At 33.7% G+C, this 14,137-nt stretch overlaps 2 protein-coding genes across 2 annotated transcripts; one reads left to right on the top strand and one right to left on the bottom strand.

Annotated features, from left to right (window-relative positions):
• Positions 1–9,065: 9,065 nt before the first annotated feature.
• LOC104780828 (casein kinase II subunit alpha-2) lies at positions 9,066–11,884 on the bottom strand. The gene is made up of 10 exons (XM_010505366.3): positions 11,504–11,884; positions 11,024–11,153; positions 10,588–10,782; positions 10,321–10,478; positions 10,114–10,204; positions 9,960–10,025; positions 9,788–9,870; positions 9,641–9,704; positions 9,473–9,541; positions 9,066–9,347 (listed from the first exon to the last, which is right to left on the bottom strand). The coding sequence occupies exons 1-10, from the start codon at positions 11,803–11,805 to the stop codon at positions 9,288–9,290; spliced, it is 1,218 nt and encodes a 405-aa protein (XP_010503668.2). The 5' UTR covers positions 11,806–11,884; the 3' UTR covers positions 9,066–9,287.
• On the top strand, positions 11,824–14,022 carry LOC104780827 (uncharacterized). Its single transcript, XM_010505365.3, has 2 exons — positions 11,824–12,076; positions 12,288–14,022. The coding sequence occupies exon 2, from the start codon at positions 12,324–12,326 to the stop codon at positions 13,836–13,838; it is 1,515 nt and encodes a 504-aa protein (XP_010503667.2). The 5' UTR covers positions 11,824–12,076; positions 12,288–12,323; the 3' UTR covers positions 13,839–14,022.
• The last annotated feature ends 115 nt before the right edge of the window (positions 14,023–14,137 follow it).

Below are 14,137 nucleotides of genomic sequence, written 5' to 3'. Positions count from 1 at the left end.
AAGAAAAAAATATATATTTATATATAAAGAAATGATGTTTAATAATAATTGAACACTCATATATATTATTATTTATAATGTTTGTGATTTATTTTATTTGTTTAATCACAAATTTAAATCTAATTAAAATTAGATATAATATCATGATGAAATATTTTAAATCATATCTCCAATTTTTGTTTGGTGAATAAATTGAAAATTTAGTAACAAATTACTAAATAATGATTATTGATCATGTTTTCTTGGCATCACTTTTATGAAGAGGTTTAAGTCCAAGTATATGACTATAAAAAATTCACTAATTCTTTAAATAAAGTAAATGACTAAAAGTATGTAAAAGAATACAAATCAACTTATTCCAATTATTACCAAGATTATAATTGAAAATAATGTCTTTGATGGAAAGATATTAGAAAATACATAATTTACTTGTCAAAAAAATAATATATATATTGTTGTCCCGTAGACACAATATAGTGACAAATATTTTTTTAAAATATTATAATCTTCTTTTTGGTGACTGTGTAAAATTATGAGATGTTGATGTGAATCACATCCTATTGGGCTGGTCTATTCTTTGAAGTGAATATGACTTTATGCTATAAGTGGTTTCCACTATTCTACTACAATATTAAGATGTAGTAGAAAAATAGTATTGAAAGCTCTAGAAGAGTATATATATTATTGTCTATGGGAACACAATTTGATGTGTTATAGTCTCTCAAGTCTCAAAGTTAAAAAAAAGTCTAAAATATAATAGACGACCCAATTTGAGAATGTTATTGATTACAGAGTGAGATTCAAGTCGAGATTGATAGACATAAAGTGTCATCATCTCGAGGGGGAGAATTAAGGAATCCCACAATGAGTTTAATCACTCATATGAAAGAGAAAATCTTGAGGATTTGAAGTGTAATCATGTTGAGACAATAAGCAATGAAAATACTTTGAAATCATAAGTATTAACCAAGACAAGAAAAATATTTTAGAGATTACATGCATTATCTAGAAGATAAAATGCTTATATTAAACCAGAAGGTTTAATAAAAATCTCATTGTTTGGCATGACCGGTTAAGCCATTCCAGTTCAGTAGTGATGCGAAAGAATAATCAGAAATTTCTGAAAATAATCATTAGAGAACCTACAGGGTGTTCATAGTTTTATGTGTGATGCTTTACAAAGCAAGCCAATTATATGACTTTCACCGATCCCATGAATTTGGATAATGTCAATTTTCTGGTATGTATTCAAAAGAGATATTGTGGACTGATCATCCACTATATTCTTGTTATCATTTTGCAACCTTGAGTTTGTAAGAGTATTTGATAAATTGACAATGGTGGTGAAACCATGCTAAGTAATTGACATGAATGACTCTATATGTCAATAAATTCACATCGGGCCAACAAATTATCATGAGTATTCCCCATTACAATTGGTTTGGGTCAGAAACCAAATATATTCCATCTAAATGTGTTATACATGTTAAGTTGCACCACCAAAGTGATTAAGATGGAATTTGAAAGAATGTTGGAAATATGTTGGATATAAATCTCTCTTAATGATTGAATCTCGAGATGCAGAGACTGTTCTTTCAGTGAGTCAGTCTTTCCAACATGAGGGAGAGAAAATAAACAGCTGGTAAAGAATTATATTGTAAGAAATTATCTTGATCCTCGTACTAAGAAATGTGCGCTAGAAATTAAAAAGATAATTTATTGGTAAAATTTGCAGAGATGCTAAAAGCATGCAAGAGCCATTTTCTGACCTTGAGTGACAAAGTCAAATATACCAGTTGTGCTCCAATTGAAATTAATATCCTAGAAGGATAAGATCAACTGCTAGTAAGTCTAAGGATCGCATGAAGTGTGATAGACTTATGGTTCCAAATATAAGCATCCTCAGAAAAGAAAAAGGAGCATAAATTAATATGGCACCGAGGAAGCAAAGAGTTATGGAAAATCTCTAGAAGAGATGTAGACATGAGTAAGAAAGAGATTCAGGTACCTAAGAATTATAATGAAAAGAAATCTCAACAAGTTGAGTCATGTCTAGCATGAGAAGGAACCAAAAAGCAAATCGACGTCGTAAATATGTTTGCATGCAGTGTTGCAGTTGATGATATTATGGATAAAAATTGAGGATCATAAACCGCGGTCAATAGAAAAAGTTTTATTGAAAAGTGTACACAAATAATGATTGGTTAATCATTGAAATAGTTATAGTCTCTTAAAGAGATAATATTTGGACTTGTAGTCCTTACACTTACACTTGAAAGTGTAAAATGAGTGGGACATTAGAGGATCTTTATGAGATATAAAATACGATTAGTAGTACAATGATTCTCATAAATTCTTGATATTGATTATGAGAAATGTACTCTCATATGGTGGAAGCAACTATTTTAGATCCCTTATGAGTTTGACAGTAAGAGCAAGACTTGATTCAGTTTGACAGTAAGAGCAAGACTTGATTCAGTCTATCCAGCATGTTTTCAAACTGTCATAAGTATCCCTTAAAGTGGTTATATTGCTAAAAGCAGTATTTTATAGTTCTCGAGAACATTGTTAAAGTGAGAAAACATTTTGATGCTTTTTGACACCTCTGGAGAGAAAATGGTGAGAGTTTATCTCTATGAGAGAATCATGTTTGTAGATCATTGTTGTTGATCTTAGGGATCTCATAGTGGGTTGAAAATAAATCAGGAACAAGCTAAGTGAATATCTTAGGGTTGTGTAAATCCGAGATTGAACACTAATTGTAATTGTGTTCAAGAAGTATTTTCAAGAAGTATTTTCAAGAAAGTTTGAGGACGTAGGCTTTTGCTGAACCTCGTTAAAAGAAAAAATTATATGTGTCTCTTGTCTCTTCAACACTTACAAGTGGTTCTTGTTAAAAGAAAGATACAAGCAAAAGTGCAAATATGTTGATGATGAAAATGTTATCTAATCTCCAGTAGAGATTTCACATAATAAGGAATATATGGAAAAATAATCAATGATGAAATATTACTCCTGAAAGATGGAGAAATCAGATTGTATAAGATCATATATTTCATGAACTTTCTTGAGGTTACAGATTTGACATCTGATGAAAGAGATGCTATCTCAGGATGCTTACATCATCTTACATAGAAAAATGGTCTTGTAGTACCATACTAAGAAGAAGAGTTGAAAGAGAAAGTTTTACAAGGAGATTATGAATAACTCCTATGTATAAGATGATTGTTTGAAAGATTGTATGTAAAAGAATATTTGGGCTTAAAGTTCAAATAGATCTTCTTTAAGAAAGGGGTTCAAATTAATTGAAGTTCAATGACCCAGTAGAATATATGATGATCATGTGAGTTTGTACCTGAAAGCGCTGTTTATAATAGTTCAGAAAAAATGATATATATGATCATAGTACATAACCTAAAGATGATGCTTTCAGGGAGAGATATATGATCATAAGCGTGGTTGTACTTGTTTTCCCTTATCATGGTTTTTATCCCATTGGGTTTATCCTTGAAAGGTTTTTAATGAGACAACGAAAAAACACGCGGAAGATAAATCTCTGCAGAGAAATATTATGATTCCAATGGTGAAAGACTATCATCTTCAAAGTCTCTGACATACACTGATGAGACCCTGCGAAACGAAGATAATGATCAAGATGAGTCATTTCAGAGACCAATATCCTGCAGAAGAATGGTGATGTACGGTGATATACATATCCTACAAATTTGTTTAAGTGAAGATTTGACGAACCATTTACCAAGGCGTTTCCAACCACTACTTTCAAGAAACTACTTCATCATATTGGTTCGGTCATCTTAAAGATTTTAAGTGATGTATTCAAGAGGGGGAGTAAAAGCACGCTGCACTCTTTTTCCCTTAACCATGGTTTTTTCCACTGGATTTTCCTGATAAGGTTTTTAATAAGGCAGCATCTCACATGCGCATTTAGAACTATATTTTTATAATGGTCATCCAAGGGGGAGTGTTATGAATATATCTAGTATTGTATGGATGTCCATTATCGACCTATTAGTAGACTTGTAAACCGTAATATGTATCCCTATATATATGTTATATCATATAGTATAGATAAGATAATGCAAGAGAATAATTCTCTAAACCTCTTGTTATAACATTAGAGAGTTTTTTCTTGGTTGTTTCAAATATTTTTTTTATATAGTTATTTAAGAGGAGCAGTGATTCCACTTTCAAGATTTTTTTGAATAATTCGATAGAAAGATTTGTATTTCCATAAATGTAAATTAAGCAATGGGTTCTTTAAAAAATAATGCGTAGATTAGCATTTGAATTCGCAAAAGACATCATACTATGCGTAGATTTAAAATTTAAAAATACTTAAGCTGAGTTATATAATATGTGGTATTTCTTTTTATTTCTTACAATATATGTATATATAATATATGTCGTTTTTGGTTCAAACATATGTTTCTTTACGTATCACTGAAAGTTTCTATTGTTCTAATAGAAATATGATTTTAAAATACCAGTTATAAATTTTTTGTTGGGTCAATATATCATAATATCTCTACAGTTATACTTATTTTCAGATAAAACCCCTTAACATCCTCTACTGATCCACTCTAGTTTATATTTAACAAAAAAAGAATTATATCTTATGTATCTCTCTCTATCCATCCATATTGCTATTGATTCTTTCTTGATTTACATGCATGGAAACTACTTAACCACCTGGTTCATAACCGCCTCCCTTTGTGTTATGTCACTGAAGTGTTCCGTGCTATTAGCTTTGATATATTAGTTTGTGTTTACAATGATTAATGATATTTGGTTTAGAGTACTACTATATTAATATTTCATCATGCAATCTTGTTGACTTGTTGTAGTGGTTAAAAAGTTAAGAAAATAAACAATAGATATAATGTATATATAATGTGGTCCTTAATTGCTTAAAATTCTATGGCAGCCTACAGTTACCCTTTTGATAACATGAAGACTCTGGTCATCATCTTAAATGTTTTTCTAAAGCATCGATGTTTTAGTGATAGATTATGTTTAGCTATAACTCCATCAAAACATTACAATAGTTCTCAAAAACTTTGAAATAAGAAAAGAAGAAAAAACAAATTGACAAAGTTTTGTAAAAGCAAGAATATAAAAACGTAAGCAAAAAGTAAGCAAAACATAAGCAAAATATAAACAAATTTTAAACAAGTTTTTTAAAATAAAAGATTTGTATTCCCTATATATGTATGGATATGCATATATTAAAATCAATATGAAACTATAAAACCATATTTTAAAATCTGTTAGCACATCCGGTTTGGGCTACCAATATTTGAATCTCTTTCTAAATAGTGTTTGGTTGACAAAAAACAAACTGTTAACACAAAGCGACTAAACTAGGTTTACAAACGACTAAACGAAAAATATCAACAGTTAATTAATAATATAAATATATTATCTCTCTTTAACTTTGACCCTGAGAAAGGATAGCTTAGTTATTTGATTTTTCTTTGAACAAAAAAAAGTTATTTGATTTATAAAAAAAAAATACAATATGTTTTGATTATCTCTCGAGAAGGGTTGTTTGTAGATATTTTGTCAATACAATGTACTCACACATTCATAGGATTAGGCCACCGTTATCAAATATAAATGTAGATTATAAACTTTTCACAGTTTTGGCAAAAGTGTCATAGTTCTATACTTCTATATATGTCAACGCCAAGGAAAGACGGACTCCTCGTCGTCTTCAGCTGGTAGTGGACTTCAGGAGAAATGGATAGAACTCCTGGGAGACGACTGAGCAGCTCAACCTCGTCCGATGTTAAGCTTGCGGAGAATCCCCGAAGGGCATGGCTGTAATTGTATATCAATGGAGCGGATATTGAAATAGACCGAAGGCAACCTTCATACCAAACAGTCTTCTCTCTGAATTTTGTTGGCATCTCGGCCATATGGACGATGAAAGTGTGTCGCTCTGCTTCTGCATAACTTAGAGGAGATATCACTACAACAAACACAATTGCAGAGAGAAGCATGGAGAGTTTTTTTTTTTTTTCAGAAAAAGGGATTTGAAGTTTTGAACATGTGAATGTATTAAGTATTCTTGTTTCTTAAAAACATGCGACTTGACGTTGTATAAAGATGCATGGGATTTGGGTTTTGTATTTGCAAAAAGTTTGTGGGTTTTCCTGATATCGCACTTTAAATTGTTATAAAAAAGAGATATCAAAATTTACTCAACTTTCATTTCTTAACATATGAAAATTTTAATTTTCGACGAAAGTATTAAATGAATTAAATGAGTTTGACAAAAAAAAGTATTAAATGAGTTAAGATTTTATAATAATAATAAAAAAAGTTATGTAAACAAAAACAAAAATAAAAGTATACGTATAATATGGTCTGAGATAGTCCTAGTCATTCGAGTACTCGAGTAGGATTCGGGTAGGAATCGATCGGATTCAGGTCTTTCGGTTAGAGCAGTTTAGAACCCAATAGGATAAATAGAAAATATCGGTTCGAATTCGGTTTGGGTCTTATCGGGTTCAGGTATAAAATTTCAGAACCTAAAAATATCCAGAAAAAAAATCGAGTATCATTCGGATTTGGGTATTTTGTACCCGAATACCCAAAATATCTAACTTTTACCTGATTATCCGAAAATTTTAATGTTTAATATTCAGAAAAAAACTTTAATATTTAAGTTTTAAAAGTTTTGGTTAATTTTTTGAAGATATAGCTAAACATTTCAATATAATTCTGGTTATTTTGAGTATTTTGATTTAGAAAAAATTAATATTTTTGAATTTTAAGCTATAGTTTTGAATAACTATGTTATAAAGAAACAAATCATAACTAATATTTTATCAATATTATTTTATTTCAGGTATATCATGTATCCATTCGGTTTTCGGTTCGATCCTGGATTCGGTTTTGGGTTTTTGGATTTAGAAGATTAGGATCCAATAAGGTATTTTACCAGTTCTGAGTTTGGATTCAGATCTATATTTTCAGATCGATTTCGGTTCGGATTTTCGGTTCCGGTTTTTTTGCCCAGACCTAGTTTGAGACACAAGTATCTTGACCCCAGATTTCTCATACCCTTATTTGTAGCCGTACATGAAAGTATTTGCATGGAGCTTCCTAAGTCCATCGCATAAGTCACTATTAAGACATATTTATTATTTTTTAGTTTAAATGTTAAGATTTCATTACTTATAACTTTAATTAGTTATAAAATAGATTGAAACGCATAACATATCAAATTGGATATTTCGAATTATATTTTTACGAGGACGATATTAATTCATACAAAATCAAATTATTGTGGAAAACTGCTAGTGATGGTAGTGTGGTTGGGTTTGGTATAAAGTCCCCATCCCATTTAAAAACAAAACATTCAACACTATTTATATGTACATGTTTTAAAGAATGGCAACATATGTTTTGAAGATATATATAGTGCAGATGTATCATTAGCGCAGCTAGAGGTTAGATGATATTAATGATTTTGTAATATATACTTATATAAAATCATTAATCAGTCCTATTTTTGTAGCTCTGATTTTTTCATCTGTAAAAAAAGCAAACACATCACTATTGGACTGCCCTGAGCAAAAACAAAAGTAAAACCACGTGATATCGTTACCATCATTGAAACTGACGGCCATATGCAAACTATCTTTGTAAAAATCATCTACCAAATGGTGTAGTGTTACATCATTTATGTAAGTGACTAAAAAAATGATAATCAGATCGATTGAAATAAATAATATTTATGTAAGTGACTAATTTTTAGTCGTTTTTTGTAATTAATCATTTTTAGTCACTTACATAAATGATGTAACACTGCAGCATTACCTAATTGTTAGTAAAAATCATCTAGCAGTTCAAGATCCAAATGCTGCAGCAGTGTTACATATTACGTATCATTTTTGTAATTAATGTTAGTATGCATGGTTGTAAAAAATGTTAGTATTGTTTTTGATAATATAAGACCATGAATGTTTGGAAAATTTTAAATTATTTACTGGTGGTGAAAAGTAGAAGAATCGATAATGATACTTGTTATCGGTATGGCCTACAGATGTCATGTTAATTGAAATTTTTAACATTAATGGCATGCATTGTTTTGTTAATGAGTAGTATTTAGTATTTACTGGTGGTGGACATTACTTCCGCTGATATAGCCTAAAACCATGTGGCGTTGTTATATATTTAAAAATCTGGTCACCTCCTCTTGAGTTGCTGGTGTTTTAAGTTGGCTAAGGTTTCGATTTGTGGGTTCATCATTCGGAAGGTAATTTTCTACAAAGGCATCTACTACCTTCTTTAAGTTCTTGTTGGGCTCAGGTTTGGTTTCAAGACGATGCGGTGAGTTCGATTTCTATTCCTTCTCTTGCGTGGCGTTACCAGTTTTTGGTCTGTAGGTGGCCTTTGACTGGGCCGACGAATGTCCGTGTTAAGGAATGAGTATCCTCTTTGGCGTTTTCCCCAATCGGATTTCAAAGTTGTCCTTTGAACCTTTGCTTGCTTGATTCTTATGGTTCTTTGAAGTGGCTGTGATGGGTTAGATTATGTGCTTTTTCCTTGCTGCTTTGCCGTTTTCATTTTCGTCGTTGTTGTGGCTGTGTGAGCTCGATATAGCTCCCTTCTCGGGCTTTCAGTTTTAGAGGCTTTCTTTTAATCGGTTCTGCTCGAGGCTCCTGTTTGTAGCTCCTCTCCGATATCTATCTGTTTTGTGGAAATGTTTATGGGAAGCATTTGGATTAGAGTTGTTGGTTTTAATTATCTGGAATTTCAAATTTCAATTTTTTATGTTTGATTTTGAGGTTTAATTCCTCGGTTTGTCTCCTCTTTATGGGGTTTATCTCTCGGATTTAGTTCTTTCAACTAGCCAGCTTTTGTCTCCGGAAGATCAGATATTTCCGGCTTTGATTCCTTCTTTTAGGCTTGGATTCCCTCGTTTGGGCTTGTGATTACAATACTTTCCTGTATCTGTTAGCGGATTTAAATATCCGTCTTTGTCTTTGTAATCTTGGATGCAATAAAACGAGACTATTGTGAAAAGAAAAACATTTTAACAAAACTTCCAAGATTTCTCGAATAAAATACGAAAATGGTAATAAACTTTTAGAATTCTATATTTAAATAATTGACACATTTCAGAAGAAACACATGGACTTGAAATTGTTTTTAATAGGCAACAAAAGAAAAGAAGAGCACACCGGAGAAGAAAAAGGAAAAAGAAAAATCCTCAACAACAGTAATGTCTCAAATACTCTCAGACATCTCTCTCTCTATTGAGTCCTCATTCTGCTGCTTTCTGCTGCCCTGACTTGCGCAAAATACGGGTGAGCCTGTCGATTCATAGAACCATCAAGATTAATTTACTATATTCTCATTATTCAGGCAAACATAACATAGTTTCTGACCTAAAGTAGACTAAGAAAGAGCCAATGTTGAGTTGTGTTCTGATACGTACCATTGCTTCTTTTGCAGTTAATCTGTCTTGATGATCATACCGAAGGAGCTTGTCCAGGTAATCAATCGCCTACATTGTAAAACCAGTTACGACTCAGGGAGAGAAACCATGGTAGCAATAGACAAAGGTGTTTATGTTTCTAAATGAATGAAGAGAACAAAGTAAAACCTCAGGTGAGACCAAATGACGATTGTCAGCGTTGATGAATTTGGACCAAGGCTTCCTGCTATGTCTGTGAGAAAAATCCCAAGAAGTCATTGGCATTGGCTTTTAATCTTACTGTTCAACTATAGAGGATATGTAAGTTCAGCTTACCTCCCAACAAGTGCCTCTAATTGAGCATCAAGTTCTAACTGATACTTATTCAGGTATGCATTCAATTCATCGGTTCCAAGGACCTGAGTCAAGAATCAAACATACACTCTTAAGATGTCAAAAAACACTCAATCCTTCCCAGAATCTAACGTTTAACCACACAATTGATTACCTTGGCAATTTTGACGAGCTGATCCTGGTTGTCATGGCCATAGAAGAAAGGTTCCTTACGGAATATCTATAAAGAAAATAGAATTGATAATTAGCACATCGGATAATCATATAAATGTAGCATATGAAGACTTCAAAATTCACAAGGTACTCACCATCCCAGCAAACATGCAACCGAGGCTCCACATGTCCAAGGAATAGTCATAGTCCTGTAAATCCACTAGCAGTTCGGGTCCCTTGAAGTATCTGATATAGGAGACAACATTTCATCGAGCTTACTTAATGGTAGAGACTACATATTGTAGTCAGTTTTTTTTTAAAAGGGATAGCAAACCAAGCTATATTTGAGGTGCCTATCATACCTTGAGGCCACACGGACGTTGTACTCTTTTCCAGGATGATAAAATTCAGCGAGACCCCAATCTATGAGGCGAAGTTTACGCAGCTCATGGTCGATCATGACATTGTGTGGCTTGACATCTCTGTGCATTATTCCTTGTGAGTGGCAGTAGTCCAAAGCCTGCAGCAGGTCATAGCAAAATTGCAAGTTTATCACTGAAGTAAATTTGTTGTGGAACCGCCACAGATCAGATGTCATAAGGGAAAATATAAAGCGCTACATAAATTACCTTCAACAGCTCATAGATGTAGTACCGGATGTCATAATCAGTCAATGTCGGATACAGAATTTTAAAGTCAGTGCTGTTAACATACTCGAATATCAAGCTTGGGGTTTTAGAGTGTTGATCTCTGACAACATCAAGCAGCTTGACAATATTTGGCCCTCCACAGAGATTCTGAAGAATTTTAATCTCTCTCCTAATCTGTAAAGGATCATATAAATTCAGGAAAGGCAACCTAAAACCAAAATTGATTGAAGGCAAGAACTTTGTAAAATCAACACCATTCTTTTGCTCATTAAGCTATCTGTAGAAGAAAGTTTATCCTTTTCATTCTTTTTCCTACATCAAAGTAAATCACAGCAGCAACTAACAGAAAGCAACATAAATTCAATACAATCCTAACCATTAAAAAGTCACCAATTGAAGTAACGTAGACACTCACCTTCTTCTTCTTAACAGGCTTAAGAATCTTGATAATACACTTCTCGCTGCTATTCATGTTAATCCCCTCAAAAACCTCACTGTACTTACCTCTCCCCACTTTCCTCACTACCTCGTAATCATCTTGCTCCCTAACAACGAAAAAAAAACACAAATAAATAAAAAAAACTCAAAACTTCAAGATAAGCATCATCACCTATCATGATCAAATCTCAATTTCTACATCAACTCAAATAAAGATTCAATTTTTATCTCTAGGGTTTGCATAAACACAAAGAAAAAGCTCAAAACTTCAACATAAGCATCATCACCTATCATGATCAAAGATCATAATAACCAACTAACTCAGATTCCAAATCAAGAAACAACAACAACAGCTTAAAAATTTAAAAAAAAAAAAAAAAAAATCTCAATTTCTACATCAGTTCCGATAAAGATTCAATTTTTATCTCTAGGGTTGGCATAAAAAATCGATCTTTACCCCCACTGAACAATGAGAGATTCGTAATCCCAATAATCCTTGGGTCGGATCACGTTAACATCGGTATAAACACGAGCTTTCGACATCACTGTTGCGGAGGCGGAAAGAGAGATCTCGGCTGGATCGAACTTGTTACCAGCGGCGTCTGATTCAACAGAGGTGACGGTGGTTGATGGTAGGAGAGGAGAATGCGCCAACGGCGCACGCAAGACCAAGATGCTGCACAATAATAACAGGCACCGTCGAAGAAGCGATGCAAAGAGAAGAGAGTAGGAAAAGAAGAAGAAGAAGATTAGGCGCATGTAATCATTCAGTGCACTCTCCCGCAGTGGATTATTTCCCTTAGTGGCATACACTCAGACACTGAGTTAAGGAAATAACACGAATCTTTTATTATTCAACTTATTTGCGTAAACGGTGCGTTTGGACTTAATTCTAAAACGGTGCGTTTTGTTTAAACCCTAAAATGATGCGTTTTGGTTATACCCTAAAGAGCTTCAACAACACCGTTTCTGTTGTTTCATCGTTCATCGTTCATCGTTCTGCGCCTCTCTCTTCTCTCAATCTCTTCAGGTAAGCTCCTTCAGTTTGTTCCTCTTATTTCATTGAATTAGTCTTTTTGAATCGTTTCTAGACTTAAAGTTTCTCCCTTTTTGATGATTCGTGTTGATTGATTAACCTTAATTATAGAAAAATTTCACCTTTATTTTAGTTAGGATTGAATCGTAGTCTAGTTTTGATTGCTGTGAGTTCGAATCTCTCATCTCTGTGCAATTTTTTACAGTTTGCAAAACACTCAGAAGCGGTTGATTGATTTACAATGGGGAAGAAGAAGTTTATTGATAAGAAAAAGGCGGCGACTTTCGAGTTGTGTCCTCGTGATACGTCTGACCCAAGATACAGTGACGCACCAGGTGGTGATAAGATCTTCTTACGGGTTGATCAGAACCCTGTTAACATCAATCCTTTCGTTGAAGACGAAGAAGAAGAAGAAGAGGAAGAGGACTACTCAAAGTTCGAAGATGCTCCTGAAGAGTTGGCTTACGGTTACTCCATTGGGGATTCGAGTAATCCTTTACCTGCTCATTTGAGGAAGGAGATTTTGGAGTTAGGGTATCCTGATGATGGTTATAATTACTTGGAGCATCTGAGAGAGATTAAGAACACTGGTGGTGGTTCTAATTTCTATACAAACCCCAAGTTTGAGATTGATCAGTTACCTCGTGATGTCAAGGCTTATGATGCGTCTCGTGTTAAGATCTCTGGTATGCTGAATGAAGAAGGTAATGATAAGTTGATGTATAATGTGGCGTCTAAAACTGTTAACGTCAAGGTGCAGAGAGCTATTGATCCTGAAGTTGCTGCCTTGCTTGAGAACAGTGATGGGTCTGAGTTTGGTTCTGATGTTGAGGATTTGGAAGAAGATTTTGTCATTCAAGCTAATCTTACTCAACAGGGTGAAGCGTCTGGTGTGAGCAATAGCAAGGTTGAGCTCTCTGAAAAACGTGAGGTAAGGGATAGAGAAAATGTTGTTGGGTCAACTGATAAACTAGTAGCTGAAAACCCGAGAGTTCCTCGTCCATTCGATGAGCAATTTGATCAGCTCGTACTCAATGAATATGGCAGTGACAGTGACTGTGATGGTTACATAGCTGAAGAAGGAGAAGAAGAAGAAGGGTACATGGCTCAAGACATTCAGAGTCTTATTCATGAGAAGGCGAAAAATTATGAGCTTGAAGAGAAATATATGAACCCTGCGGATATATTGAAGAACAGTGACTCTGTAAAAGATAAAGAGGAAATGGACACTGCTGCTCATGTTATCCGCAGAACTGTAGAATATGCTGAGAATTTTGATAACGGGAATGAAGATGAATTTGTAGAGATTACTGATGAGAGCAGCGACGAAAGCGAGAAGTATGATTGTTGCACCATAATCTCAACGTACTCGAATCTTGATAACCACCCTGGTAAAATCAATGCTCCATTGTCAGCCAGGCAGAAGAAGCTTAGCGAAACAGTAGGTAAAGCATTGAGTTCAAATGGCAATATCATTACCCTAGGAAGAGGAATGCTTCCAGTTGAGTTTCTACCCGGAAGGAAAGCTGAACCAACCGTTGTTGAACCGGAAATCCCAAAAGCTGAACCGATCAAGAGGAAGCCTCATGGTCAAGAGTCAAAAGAAGAGAAGAAAGAGCGCAAAAATGCTGTGAAAACCGAAAGGCGAGAAGCAAGGAAGATGAAGAAAGAGATAAAAGAGCTGTATCGCGGTGAAACGCAGCGTGCTCAGAGAGCTGTTGCTGTTTCTGGTCCATCTTCGATTCCTCTAAAATAAGTTATACAAGGTAAAAAACAAAAGGGCAAAACTCTCTGAACTTTTCTTTTATCAAGACCGTTGTAATATTTTCTGTTTTCTTGTTTCATCAAGATTTGATAATCTTGAATCTTTTTTGGATGTGTTGGACGTATTTATTTTAATTATTTTATAGTAGAAAGTGATGAGAGCAAAAGGTAACAAAGTTTGAGTTGGTGTCAAATTTTTTTACTTTCAGTCGTCATGCATCTGTGAATCTTCTTTAAACTGTATGGACCATTAGACTTTGGAATTTTTGTTGATCCTTATAAGATTGAAAA

The sequence above is a fragment of the Camelina sativa genome, chromosome 4 (genome assembly GCF_030686135.1).
Source record: "Camelina sativa cultivar CO46 ecotype springtype chromosome 4, ASM3068613v1".
NCBI lineage: Eukaryota > Viridiplantae > Streptophyta > Magnoliopsida > Brassicales > Brassicaceae > Camelina > Camelina sativa.
Note: the sequence above shows the minus strand (reverse complement) of the source record. Positions and strands in the feature narration are given on the sequence as shown.

Bases quoted from the DNA above. Each gene is read 5' to 3' on its own strand.
- LOC104780828 (XM_010505366.3), bottom strand. From the start codon at position 11,805: ATGCGCCTAATCTTCTTCTTCTTCTTTTCCTACTCTCTTCTCTTTGCA. The intron at 10,479-10,587 runs GTAATTTATGTA...GACCTGCTGCAG, and splicing joins ACATCTATGAGCTGTTGAAG to GCTTTGGACTACTGCCACTC. The intron at 9,705-9,787 runs GTAAGCTGAACT...TTTTTCTCACAG, and splicing joins TTAGAGGCACTTGTTGGGAG to ACATAGCAGGAAGCCTTGGT.
- LOC104780827 (XM_010505365.3), top strand. From the start codon at position 12,324: ATGGGGAAGAAGAAGTTTATTGATAAGAAAAAGGCGGCGACTTTCGAG.